This window comes from Pyrus communis, chromosome 13, assembly GCF_963583255.1.
Source record: "Pyrus communis chromosome 13, drPyrComm1.1, whole genome shotgun sequence".
NCBI classification, from domain to species: Eukaryota; Viridiplantae; Streptophyta; class Magnoliopsida; order Rosales; family Rosaceae; genus Pyrus; species Pyrus communis.
Genome location: NC_084815.1, coordinates 19106403 through 19120076, shown reverse-complemented (window position 1 = coordinate 19120076; position 13674 = coordinate 19106403). Strand labels below are relative to the sequence as shown.

General features: G+C 41.4%; 1 protein-coding gene across 1 annotated transcript; it reads left to right on the top strand.

Moving 5' to 3' along the window:
* The first annotated feature begins 10174 nt into the window (after window positions 1–10174).
* LOC137713793 (uncharacterized) lies at window positions 10175–12503 on the top strand. Its single transcript, XM_068453147.1, has 3 exons — window positions 10175–11122; window positions 11555–12106; window positions 12207–12503. The coding sequence occupies exons 1-3, from the start codon at window positions 10289–10291 to the stop codon at window positions 12315–12317; spliced, it is 1497 nt and encodes a 498-aa protein (XP_068309248.1). The 5' UTR covers window positions 10175–10288; the 3' UTR covers window positions 12318–12503.
* Window positions 12504–13674: the final 1171 nt, after the last annotated feature.

Here is a 13674-nt window from a genome sequence, read left to right as displayed (position 1 = left end):
TGATAATCTTGCCTCAAAATTGAAAAACTAATTTCTAGCCCAACAAAATTTGCCTAGTCAAATTGAAGCCTAGGCACTTTGCAAGACCAAACTAGTCCTAACCTAAGCATTGGGCAGTTGGAGTCCACTTAAAATTTTAGAATCCTAGCCTCTAACCCTTCACCACTAGAACCAAAAAAAATATTGGTAGGTAATATTATCATTTTAAGGGGCTATATTTTGCCTCTAGTTTCCAGCCCTTGCCTACATCCATTACACCATCACCACTACCAATACCACCACAACCTAGGAACTAATCACTCTTAGATGCCCATCACCATCTCCTCCTCCCCCACCATTCATTGGCCCTGCCTCTATGAAGTCAAAAGGAGTTCAACATCTCTATATAATCAAAGCTATTCGAAAATTAGTTGCTTATATGAATGGTGGTTCCTATGACCCCTCATATTTGGTTTTCAATTCTAGGTGGGACAGTGAACAAGTTCGCGATAGAGCTAAAAGATTCATATACTCTTCTCTGCTCGGCGTTAAAAATCGAGAAGTAAACAAGACATTGCCTTTATGAGTGTACCGCACAAAGATGTCACAATTGTAGTATCCAATTCAATCACGCACTACCATAAATTTGACTTGGGATACTAACATAGTAAAATAGAAATTGCAAGGAAGTTCATCTATGCTTAGGTTAAAGGGGGGGGGGGGGTAGGGAAACAAAAAAAAAGCCCAAAATTTGTGTCCAATTCTTTTCCAAGAGTGTATTTTGGAGGTGGGAATTTTGGGTTTGTGGGTGGGAATTTGCGTATGCTCTCCTTCCCTAGGATGGATAAGGTAAAAGGGGAGAGGAGCCCATCTGAAGACCAGCAGCAAAGGCCAACCCATATGGGCCCAGTTAGCAGCCTAAGGTGGAGAGATTGGTTGCAGATAAGCGCATAAGCAGCAAGGTTTCTATGCCCCAGATTAGTGCACCGTTGGCATCCAATGGTTGTTGTGCCTCCTAGGTTATGGTCTAGTGTGGTGTGTCTAGCTACATCCTTTTTAAATCCAACAACTCAAACTCAATTTAATCAATTTTAATGGTAATTTGACCAAAAAAAAAAAGAAAAGAATTTTAATGGTAATTAAAAAAAGGTGCAAATTTAAATCCAACAATCAAAATAATGTTTTTAGTTAATACCAAAACTCCTCCAAAACTTTATAAAGACACATCCATTTGTTCACTAATCCATAAAAAAATATATATAAAAAAAAAAGAAAACAATTTTCTCAACAATTTTTTTTTGAATTTTTTTACGTCAAAATGTTCGAAAAAATAAAAAAAGATAAATTATACAAAAATTAATTACAAAATTATTAGCAATAAAAAATCAACCGAATACAAAAATTTAACAAATTATAAAGTTGGGAGTCAGAATTATAGGTCCTTTACCGTTGGCAGAAAAAACTATCTAACCTCATACGTACAAGTGAATAGTTGAAAATACGAGGCTAAGTTTTGGGATTTTAGCCCCTGAGATTAGAGATAGCCTTACAAACACCCTCAAACACATTTATAACTTGGGAGTGTTCTTCAGGTTCTTGAATTGGGAGAGCTCATTAGGACAAAGCATATTGTGGAGCAAAAAATAATCAAGAATATTATTGAGGTGACATGTGGACTTTTGGGTTAAAAAGATAAAATTACTCTCAAGGCACACTGTGATTCTCACGCGCATGCAGCAGACAATAACAGCTCAATCAAAGAAGAGTCAAAGGTGATCAAAATGGTATTTATTCAAATCCCTTTCGTCACTCCTTATCAAATCCTTATTCAAAATGTAACTCTCAAATTTCCTATGTAATTTAGGATTAATGGCCATGTTAAATGCAATATATTATTTCACATAATATCTTGCAATTATTCACCCGACTACACCATATATGGTTGGCCACTCCCCTATAAATAGCCCTATTATCCCACTAAAAAGCTAAGTCATTTGCTACCCTCAAACTCCAAAACACAATCTTTTCATAATTGTAACTTTGATATCGGAGATTTTTTAGCCAAAGCCCCCCATTCATCGTGGGCGCGTGAGGCTTTTGACCATAATTTTAGGTGTTATTATTTTGCAGGTACATTTTCGTCAAAAGAGAAGACGGCTGAAATTTGCATCCAAAAATTGGTGCTTTCATTGAGAGTTTAATTCACATGCTCGGAGAAGACTTTCGCATTCAAAGTTTCTCATTTCTCGTTCATTTGTAGATTTTTTCGCACGTTCTTATTCCTAAATTTTTTTACAAAGTTCTTCGAATAAACGTAAAAGAGAAGTACAATGATGAGAAATTCGGAAACCACGACAAACGGAGCTTCTTACGTTTAAAGATATGAACCAAATGATGAAGGACTCGATGTAGCCCCATCACGATGATCCACGAGGCTCAACGCAACGACAAGATGAGCGGTACCACCCCCACGGGGCACCACAATGGCTATGCCAACGACAGCCACCACGACAGCAGCCACTGTGGCAGCCTACGGCGAGACCTAAGCCCACGGTGAAGACGTCACCTTGCAACCACAAGTCCAGGCCCATGCCACCTTGCAGCAGCGAGCCCAAGCCTGCGACACAAAGGAGCCCAGCAAGCAGCCCAGGCCCAGACGTCAACAACTGCATCCTGGCATGCCTAGGCCTACACCACAGAGCAACGCCAAACCCAGGCCCATGCTGCACAGCAGCAGGCTCAATGTTATCGTGCCAAGTATCAGTACTCTATTGCCAAACATCGAGCAGAACAGAAATGAGATGGCCACAAACTTAGATATGGCAGAAGAGGAGCGCGAGAAAGTCATCACCCACATCACAGCTTACCAGCAGCAGCTCATCTCCAGCTATAACAAAAGGGCTAAGATCCAGCAGTTCCAACCTGAAGATCTAGTCTTAAGAAAGACCTTCATCACTGCTAGCAAAGAAGCCTCCAAAAAGATCGATCCTATTTGGGAAGGTCTATACAAGATCAGCAGAGCAGGTGGCAAGGGTAGCTACACATTCGCCACCATAAACGACAAAGAGATCGAATAACAATGGAATGCCTACAATCTAAGGAAGTACAATACGTGACATCCCGCTACATTAAAGCCCAAAAACTCAAGTAGCTCAACGAGCACCACCTCACAAGCTAAGGATTATCCAATTGTTATGTAGCACCTACCTTATAGCTAAGTTTTCGTTCGTTTTACTCATGCATTTTAAAGGAAGATCGCGCCCTTTTTAGGAACTTACCGCAAAAATTGCACCCTCTAGGGACCAACCATGTTATCCAGTGCAAAAGGGTAAACTAATTCCCTGGCACCTGTATGGGTATGCTCTTTGATCCGATAGGATAAACTATACATTCTGAATATCCAGACATAGATGAGTTGGGCTGCCTTGGTGTAACTAGGTGTATAATGGCTTGCACCGGGATTCCTAGAAGTAGCCACAATGGTCTTTTTCAAGCCTTAGCTAACTCAAGGATTTTTGGTCTTTGGCCTAATTCTCAAGGAACCGGGCCTCAGAGACAGATGAGGCATATTACGCAGTATGCCTTATGGATGGCTACGCTGGAGTTGCTATTGAGTGCACTAAGATAGCCTACGGTTTCCAGAAGACTGCCTACGGCTTACCCTTCGAGCAGTAAACTGCACTAAACTTATACAACCGCACATTTTTGTGAAAGGTTAAATAGTTAACGTGCATATACGAAGCCCTACCCACTGCTGACATGCTACGCAGTCGATAAGCTTCATATCTGCCAAGCACTAAATGATCATTCAGATTTACACTAATTCCTAAAATGTTGTGATACTTGCTATATAGCCCATATAATTGGTTATATAAAGAGCAAGGAGTTCTCTTGAACCTTTGCCTACAAAATTCCATATAACTGTGTACTTTTGATACGACAAGTTAATGAATTTCATGCCCCATAAATCTTTAGTATGTTGTGATGCAGGCCATACAGCTCAAAGGATTGAAGAAAGCCAAAGTTAATAGCCAAGTTGTCACGCGGACTCGTCTACGTTTGTAAGTAAGGCGTTCGGCTACCAACTATATGGCTAACAACTTTACAAATGTTTTACACCAAAACTTACGGCTATATAGGCTACGCGGGCATGTTCTTATAGAAAAGCAGCATCTCTGCCGTTGGTCTAAAGGTCAAAGGTTGGGTGTAAACAAAAATAAGTGAAGATGAAGAAAAGCGAAGGAAGCAAGTTTATTAATTTTTCTAGCAAAATTGATAAACAAATAGCAAAGGTTGATAGAGTTCAAGCAAAACAAAAAAGCAACAAGGAAAACAAAGAAAATCCTAAAGGCTACCTAAAACATTACTCTTCATCAGCTTGGACACCCCATGACTACTAGTCACCATACTTTCAGCAGCCACCACAGTCTCAGCAGCAGCATCATCTAGCGCTTCACCCTCGGTTACCCCAACCTGGGCACCAACTTCTCTGACTACTTCACCAATGAAAGCCTTAAAAGTAAAGGCAAGTAAGTCTTTTGGAGAAATAAAGAAGGGGTCAAAGTCCTTCCCAGCAAACTCAAAGTCAGACGACCTACCAAAAAGGTGATCTACATAGCTCAACTTGTAGAAATTGGCCTGACAATGGACAAACGAAGCCTCAAGCATGCCTTCTTACCTTTCAGCCGCTCGTTTTCCTTGAGCAAACCAACACAGACACACTGCAACCTATCCATTTTTTTCTTCAGATTTTCATTGGTCTTCAACACACCTTGGAGTTTCAACACTTGGGTTCAAGCCTATTGATGATCTTCTAGAAGTGGATCACTTGATTATAAGCAGCAATCAAGTCTTCATCCTTTGCGTAGGAAGCAGAACGAAGCTCAAAAATGGCACACTCAAGATCTTGAATTTGAGGTATGTAACGACCAATCTCCTTCTCTACACTTTCATACTTAACATGGATCACATCAAGCCTAGTCTTCAAGTCAACAATCTCCTAGTAAGCAGTCTCAAGTTGCAGATAAGTGGGGGAAGAGATATTGGACCCCTTCGAAGCGACGTGCTCAGACTCTAACTTTTTTATCTTCTCGGCAAAAGAATAAGCCTCATCTACCATAGTTGTTACCACCTCCTTGGCAGCCTTGGTATCCCTTTAGCACACAGATCTCAACAGACTCTCTAGAAATAGGCTTGGTGGAATTCTCACAACTGCCTACACAAACAATCTCATCTTTCTCAGCAGGTGAACCAGTCTCAACAGCATGAGGAGTAGGCATTGGCACCACTTTAGTAGCAGAGTCCACCTCATCACTTTTCATAGTAGCAAGCTTCTCTAAAGGTGAACCGAACTTAGCTCCTAACGGATGTCTTGGTATAAACTTCGGCACTAGGGGTAGGATGAAACCTCTATGCTGAGCAATCCTATCAGTGATCGTATTAGCCATTTTTGGCATGGCAAGTGTCACAGGCTCAAATCTAGCAACCTCATCTTTCTTCTTCTTGGAAAAAGTCAAGTCAATCATAAGTTTTTCGGCAGCAAGCGGACCCTCACGAGCAGTGGAGGAAGCCTTCATCATTTTCTCAATTGATATCTCTTGAGCAAGCAAGGAAGATCTTTTCATTCCACCTTCATTCATAGCAGGCTCTACAACAACAATCAGACTAGTCAATGCATCTGCCTTGATCCTCTTTATCTCATCCCTGAAGGGCAGTACACATTTATCCCAGCAAAGAGTACTAAGCAGCCAATGCCATTCACGGTGCTCAACAGGGATACCTAAAGCAACATGTACCTTCTTCGTATCTGGAGAAGTCTTGGGAGTATAGCCAAATTCTGAATCTACATAAATAGAGAAGGATAATCAATAAATCAGAAAGCAGCTTAGCGAAAGTACAAAGTAGCCTAGAGACTAAGAAGTTTACTTACCAGTGATGAAAGTCATCGGAATACACAGCTCAGGGAAAGAATCAGACTCTTACTCTTCACTTATCTCCAAAGTCTCATTGGCCCAGTCATGATCTCCCTTGCTCGAATTATCAAAAATCCTATGGCGGGATCGCATCTGCCTAACTCCATCAATGCAGCATATGTTAAAGAAGTACCAGAACTTATTGACAGTTAGATCTAAGTCAAAAATTGGCTCAAATTGAGGAATCTCATCATCACAAGGACCGTATTTGGAAAACACTGTGCGGGGGCACACTTCATGGAGCAAAACACTTCTTGAAAGAAACATGATATAGGAAAAGTAAATGCCAGCACGAAGTAGTAGGGGTGAAACTTGATAGCTTTCCGAGACGCACTACATGGCTCATGGTTGTTACCCTTCTTGACACACTTCACACGCATCCCAGACGAAATGACATGCCTATATGCTTTTTAAACGAGTCATAGGAATTAATTTTGAAGTGAGCAGCCTTGAAGCAGCCCACTTTACTCAAAGACCCTCATTGACGATACAACGGCGGTACACCATCGTCACTATTGTGGCTTGAAGAAGACGTGTTCGAAGAAATTCTACAAAAACGCAAGGAAGAATTGTTAGACAGCTGCAAAAAAAAAAATGTGCATCAGGCCCCACGACCTAAGGATAAAATTCAAGGGAGCCCAACCCGCGATGGCTCCCATTTCCCTTTCTGCTCTCGGCCCAATGGCTCACAGCCCAAAACCAATAGAAAGCGGGGCAGTGGCCCCTGCACCTCATTCCTCAATATTTGCACAGGCCCAAGCCCAACAACCTAGACCTTGTGCCTTAACGCCCACCAGCCTTAGCCCAAGCCAAGTGGGCCCTAGCACATGCTATCTGAACCTAGCTCACCTCGCTGATAACCCAAGTCGAGCCCCAGCTCACCTCCGCGGCCCACGGCGTTGCAACCAACCTTCGGCCCATGCCGAGCCCCCACCGCACTAAGCCACCCACGACAGCAACACCGTGGCCTTTGCAGTCACCTTTTTCACACATCCTCGACCCCTGTCTAGCCAAATTTCAAGCCCTGAGGCTCCAAAAAATTAAGAAGACAAGGAATTTTTTTTTTTTTTTTTCGGTCTTTGGTGAGTTATGAAGACGAAGAAACAATGAAAGACGGTCCTTTGCACGGGCAAGTGAAGAAGATTGCTATGGGAGGGGAACAAATATCCTCTAGCTTTCTCTCTCCTGTATGGTAGAATAAATTGCTCTCTAAAGTTGATTTAATCATTTACTTAAGGTAGACTTAAATAGACTTTGGAAGTGATTTATTTTCTTTTCCTAGAAGGATCTAGTTGCCAATTAAAGTGGGAATCTACATCAAAATAGGAAGCAATCTTATGTTTCCTAAAGCAAAGGAAGATCTCTACACCTGATGCCCTTTCTTGGGAGCAGCCCAACAGATGTGGGGACATTTGTGAAGCCAAAAAATAATCAAGAAAATTATTGAGGTGACACATGGACTTTTGGGTTAAAATGACAAAATTACCCTTGAGGCAAATCGGGATTCCCACGCGCATGCAAAGGACAATAACGGCTCAATCAAAGAAGAGTCAAAGGTGATCAAAATGGTATTTATTCAAATCTTTCTCATCACTCTTCATCAAATCCTTATTCAAAAGATAATTCCCAAATTTTCTATGTAATTTAGGATTAATTGCCATGTTAATTATAAGATATTATTTCACATAATCTCTTGCAATTATTCACCCAATTGCACTATATATGGCCGGCCACTATTCTCCAAATAGGGGTAGCCACTCCCTTATAAATAGCCATATTATCCCACTAAATAGTTAAGTCATTTGCTACCCACAAACTCCAAAACACATTCTTTTCATAATTCTAACTTTATCATCGGAGATTCTTTGGCCAAGCCCCCCATTCATCATGAACGCATGAGGCTTTTGATCATAATCTTAGGTGTTATTATTTTGCAGGTGCATTTTCATCAAATGAGAAGATGGCTAAAATTTGCATCCACACATATTACAAAATAGAGTGGGATCTAAAAACACTTGCTTGGCTTTGTCACACATCACGTGCTTGTGCAGTGACTTGATACTGAAACATTAGGGTGCATTTTTGCTCACCACCTTAAGAGCAAGTCCAACGTATCAAGGCCCCCCTAGGGCAACTTCCTATTGAATAGCCTCTAGTGAGCAGTAACTGCCTTTAATGAACAGTAATTGTCTTTTGCATCTCCACCCCTAAACTGAATAGTCATGGCAATAGGTAATAAAATATTAGTATTTTTTATTTTATAAAATAATAAAAATTAATTTTATTTGTAATTTCGGATATGATTTTTAATCTGTCTCGTTAGATCACGTGTCATTAAATAAGAAATTGCAACCCAAAGTATTTGAGAAAATATAAAATTGTGGTGTAAGTTGGAAGATAATGATAACATATTTATAGAAAAATTAAATCTTTTTATTTTATTTTATTTTATTGGATTTTTTATTAATTTTTTGGATTTTTAATTAATTAGTTATTAATTTTATATAGTGACTGACATCAGCCGGCCCTCAGGCTGTCGGGCCACAGATTTGAGTCGGGCCTCTCATTCGGCCCCCCCCTCAGCCCAATCGCTCGCATGGGCTGGAGTAAGGAGCTGGGGCTATTGGGTATGAAATGTCGCCAGTCCATCGGGCTAGAGCTCCCTCTAGAGCTGCTCTAAACTATAATGCATGCTCACCATACATCTAAAATTATGTCATGTGCCAATTTACTTAATTTTAGTTAATTTTTATTTAAAAATTATATTTTACTTTTAAAAAAGTATATGAAAAGAAAGTCTGATAGTCACAAAACCTCGGTTCTATAACCACCCATCCCAATGGCCTGAACTTGCTGGCGTCAGCTAGAAATCTTCGGTATAGACGACGGGAACGTGACTAGTAAAGAGTCAAGATAGCTAACGGCGCTAAGGTCGTGACCGCCACTGAAAAGGAAGGAGTTTGAAGTTTTTGACGATTAACCGTCCCAATACCGCCGCTATTTTGTGAAGAAGATGACTGGAAAAATCATCATCACTACTACGACTACTTGGGCTTGCGATGGCCATGGTTAGAGAGAAAAGAAAAGTTTAACTCTTCGTCTAGTATGTGCCTTCTTGATTTTATGGCCATTTTTTCTGTTGCATATGGTCAAATGGAGAAGAAGATGAGTTGAATGCAAGGATTTATTAGATGTGTTGAGCTTTACAGATTAGGTAGGGTGGGGGAAAATAGAGAGATACAGATAGAAAGGTGAGAAGCGTGGAGAAAAGATAAGGAGTATTTTAGTTTTTTTAATCTTTACTAGCATTTGCCTACATACTTTGTGTGTATGAACATATTTTTTTAGAAAATGAGAAAGAGGGAGGGAGAGAAGTGAGAACGTATGGAGAGTGAGAGGTTTTTGTTTGTGGTTTATTTTTATTTTTAAATATTAGAAGTATTTTACCATCATATGTAGGTGGGGTTTCAATAAAAAATAGTAAAATTTGGATATGTGAAATTACATTATTGCCCATCATTTTTTGTGTGTGATAGAAATTTAATTTGTCTTTTTACCCTCTTTTGATTGACAAAAAGAGTTTTATTAATTAATAAAGATTATAATTAAAAAAGAATATTTAATATGAACGTTAATCAAAATTAGTTAAAATGACACGTGAAATATGTAAGATGTACAGTAAACATCTGTAATTTATAATGTTGAGCGAAAATTCACCGTGTATAAAAGAGGAAAAAGAATGTGAAGCAATTGTTTCATTTAAAATGAAAAAATGGAGGGAGAAAAATCCGAAATCGTGCTCAATTCAAAATTCAAATAACGGTTGACATTGACGTTTATTATTCCGCGCGGCCGCCCGACTATCCTTAAACGCAAAAGAGACGACCCCCAACGGCTGCGGGAAAACTATACCGGTCGGAACTACCCCTGACAATCCCGCTACGTGGCGTAGGTTTTAGCAGGGCTTTTTCCCCGTCGCCGCGCGCCGCACGCCGCACACGTGTCTTGATTCCCAACCCACGGCACACACGTACCGCCACGATATTCCGCCTTTACACACCAACCACCATAACGTCTCTTTTTTTTCCAAATATTTTACGCTTTCCATTTTGCTGCGTTTCCATTGGCCGTTACAGAATTCAAAAGCGTCAAAATTTATTTTAAAAATAAATAAATTAAAACCAATAAATCCTAAAGCCCCACACGCTCACTCTTCGCACTCCGAAATCCCCAAATGTCCCAAATCCGAAATCCGAATCCGAATTCGAAATCCCGGATTGTTGTTTAGGGGTTTTGATTCGGTGGCGGTCGGCGCACGGAAATGAACATTGGGGGCGATGACGACGTCGTCAACAATAAACCCCAACAACGCCAATCCCAGATCGCCCAAAGCTCCGCGTTACCGTCAGAGCCACGTGGGCACCGCCGTCATCGCCGTCGCGGCCCTCTTGATCTCCACCACCGCTTGGCTTTCCCTCGTCTTTTCCGCCACCCCGCACTCCCTCCCCGCCCCACAGTCCTTCACTCGCTCCCGAAACCGCACCATTTCGCGACGGGTTGGACACTCTGAGGAGCTCACTCTAAACGACATCGTTTTCGGAATTGCCGGGTCGGCCCAACTCTGGAAGCAGCGGAAGGAGTACGTCCGGCTCTGGTGGCGCCCGAACGACATGCGCGGCCACGTATGGCTGGAAGAGAAGCTACCGGAAAACGACGTCGATCGGTTGTTGCCGCCGATCATGGTCTCCGAGGACATCTCGCGGTTTCGGTACACGAACCCGACGGGTCACCCGTCGGGGCTTCGAATCTCCCGGATAATCTCCGAGTGCTTCCGCCTTGGCCTCCCCAATGTCCGGTGGTTCGTCCTAGCCGACGACGACACCATCATCAACGTCGATAACCTCGTCGCCGTGCTGGGCAAGTACGACTCGTCGGAGATGGTTTATGTGGGAAGCCCGTCGGAGAGTCACTCTGCCAACACTTATTTTAGCCACTCTATGGCGTTTGGCGGCGGCGGCATTGCAATTAGCCACCCTTTGGCGGAAGCCCTATCCGGAATGCAGGACAAGTGTCTCGAGAGGTACCCGAAGCTCTATGGAAGCGACGATCGTCTCCATGCCTGCATTACTGAGCTTGGGATTCCATTAACCAGAGAACCTGGCTTCCATCAGGTAATCTCAGATATAAATCCATATATCTTTCTATTTTAAAGAGCATTGCTTACTTGCACATGTGTGTTAGGCTAGTTGGTCTGGGGGCAGTGTGCCCGCCATGTTGCACCTTAGTTCGAATCCCCCTCGCTGTAGATTAGAGTAGTCTAGATTATCCCTTGCTGTAGATTATAGTAGTTTAGATTATCGCATTATCAAAAACAGAATATTGTTAATTGGTGAGATGGGTTTGTTGTGGCAGTGTGATATTAGCTACTAGTTCTACAAACAAACACCTATATGTATGAATGGATGGATCATTTTGTTTCCGTGACCATTGCTTGATTGGTGAAACATGTTTTGTTCTTGTATTGTTTCACAAGAGTGTTTCGTATATATCTTTCTTTTTATTAGAGCATTGCTTAACTAGTGAAATGGATTTGTGTATGGCAGTATGACATTAGGGGTAATGCGCACGGTCTTTTATCTTCGCATCCTATAGCACCGTTTGTGTCCATTCACCATGTTGAAGCTGTTGACCCTTTTTATCCCGGCTTCACCTCTCTGCAAAGTTTGAAGCTTTTCACACAGGCAATGAGACTCCAACCTACCAGCTTTTTGCAGCGGTCCATTTGCTATGATCATCGACACCGTCTCACATTTTCTGTCTCGCTTGGTTATGTGGTTGAAGTCTTCCCAAACATTGTGCTCCCTCATGACCTCGAGCGCTCAGAGCAGACTTATTCTGCTTGGAACGGGATAAGTCACAGGAATGAATTTGATTTTGATACCAAAGACCCTTATAGGTCTGTTTGTAAGAAGCCTATTTTATTCTTCTTGAAAGATATTAGGAAACAGGGGGATGCTACATTGGGATCATATATGCGGAGCAAAGCAAAAGATGATTTCAAGAGAAAGGTTTTCTGCTTTTCCCGATTTCGACTTTTGCGCAGTCTGCGAAAAGTTAAAGTTTTGGGCTATCCACCCACCGAGAAATGGCATTTGGTGAGTTTCTTCACTCAGCTACTTTTGCCATATGCAATGAAACTGATTTCTGACTTGCCTTTTCCAGTTTTTATGATATAATGAATATCTCTTACCACAGGTACCGCAGCGGTTATGTTGCAAACTGAACCAAACAAGTGAGGAAGTTGTCAGTTTAACAGTGGGACAGTGTGGTAAAGGACCTTTCAGCTCGATTACTGATACTAAATAACTGGTTTCTTGGATGGTGTTAGCGGGGTAGACTCTGAATCGATCTGGATTTCGGAAATGAGCATCACTTGCTGTTATCAGTTCGGCTGACCTCTAGAAAATTGAAAGTATGTGCTTGCAGATTGAGAGTGCTTCATTGTAAAAGAACAGTTGAAGACGAGCATGCAAACCTTTGGATCGGGGAGTACATTCTTTGCCTTCGATTTTGTTCAGAAGGTGAGATTTTAGCTGTAGTTAGTCGTTCAAAACTAGTACAAAGTTTCTTGAATCAGTGTTCCGAAATGATGTAATGAATTTGAGGTGGGTTGGGATCGTTGGGCCCAAATTGGGGTGTGTTAGGGTGATGGGCTCAGGCTGAGGTAATTTTGGATTGTAGGCCCAAAACTGGGCCCAAATTGTTGCTGAATCTTTCACTGAGTCGCGCAGAGAGCCCAGACCTTCACAGCCGCGGCGGAGGAAACAAAAACTAATAAACTTAGGCCCTTAAGTAAAATTTGGAAGGTTAGTGTCGTACCAACCTAACGATGTGTATTGGCCCTTAGCTATGGCACGTAATCGGGTGTTTTACTGTTTTGGGTACCTCCCACGTATCACTTTCGAAGTTTGCCCCTCCCGCTTAGGGCCGCCAACCCTACCTTTAGTCTCCTTTGTGAGCCGGAAACAAAAAAAAGGATGATCGTCTTAAAAGGGAAAAATCTTCGGTTAAGCTGTTTTGTGCGTAAACACACTCGTAAACGGGTGTGACGCGCTTAAACAAGAAATATGAGTTCAATTGGTCCTTATGTTGAGCAAGAAAAAAATCCCTAGGGATATTAGAGGTTTTTTTTTTTTTAGTACTTTGATATTTTTACACAGAGGAGAAGTTCGGTTACCATACAATGGGTAGTCTAATTTGATATCGAATTCGTCATCCACGAGATTCGAATCTAAGATCTCTCATTTTCAAGTGAAAATGAATATTACCAAACCGTAGTACTGAGTGGCCCTAGGGATATTAGAGTTTGTTTTTTTTGAAAACCATATTAGAGTTTGTTTGGTATCCTATTAAAAAAAATTCATTATTTCTCTAAACATTTCTTGAAAATAATTTTCTTTAAAACTCAAAAACTTGTTTGGTATGAAATTTAATATTTTTTTGTAAATCTCAAAACTTAAACTAGACAAAAAGATATAAAGAGAGGGAGTTGCAGAAGAGGGAGAACGAGGAAAGAGTAGGAAAAAAAAGAAAGAAATGATCAAAGGAGAGAGAAAGAGAGAGATGATCAAATGAGATAGAGAGGAGGAGAGAGAATGAAGAAGCTGGAATTTTTGTTTTTGGGGGGGGGGGGGGAGAAGAAGAAAACAAATGAGTGACCTTT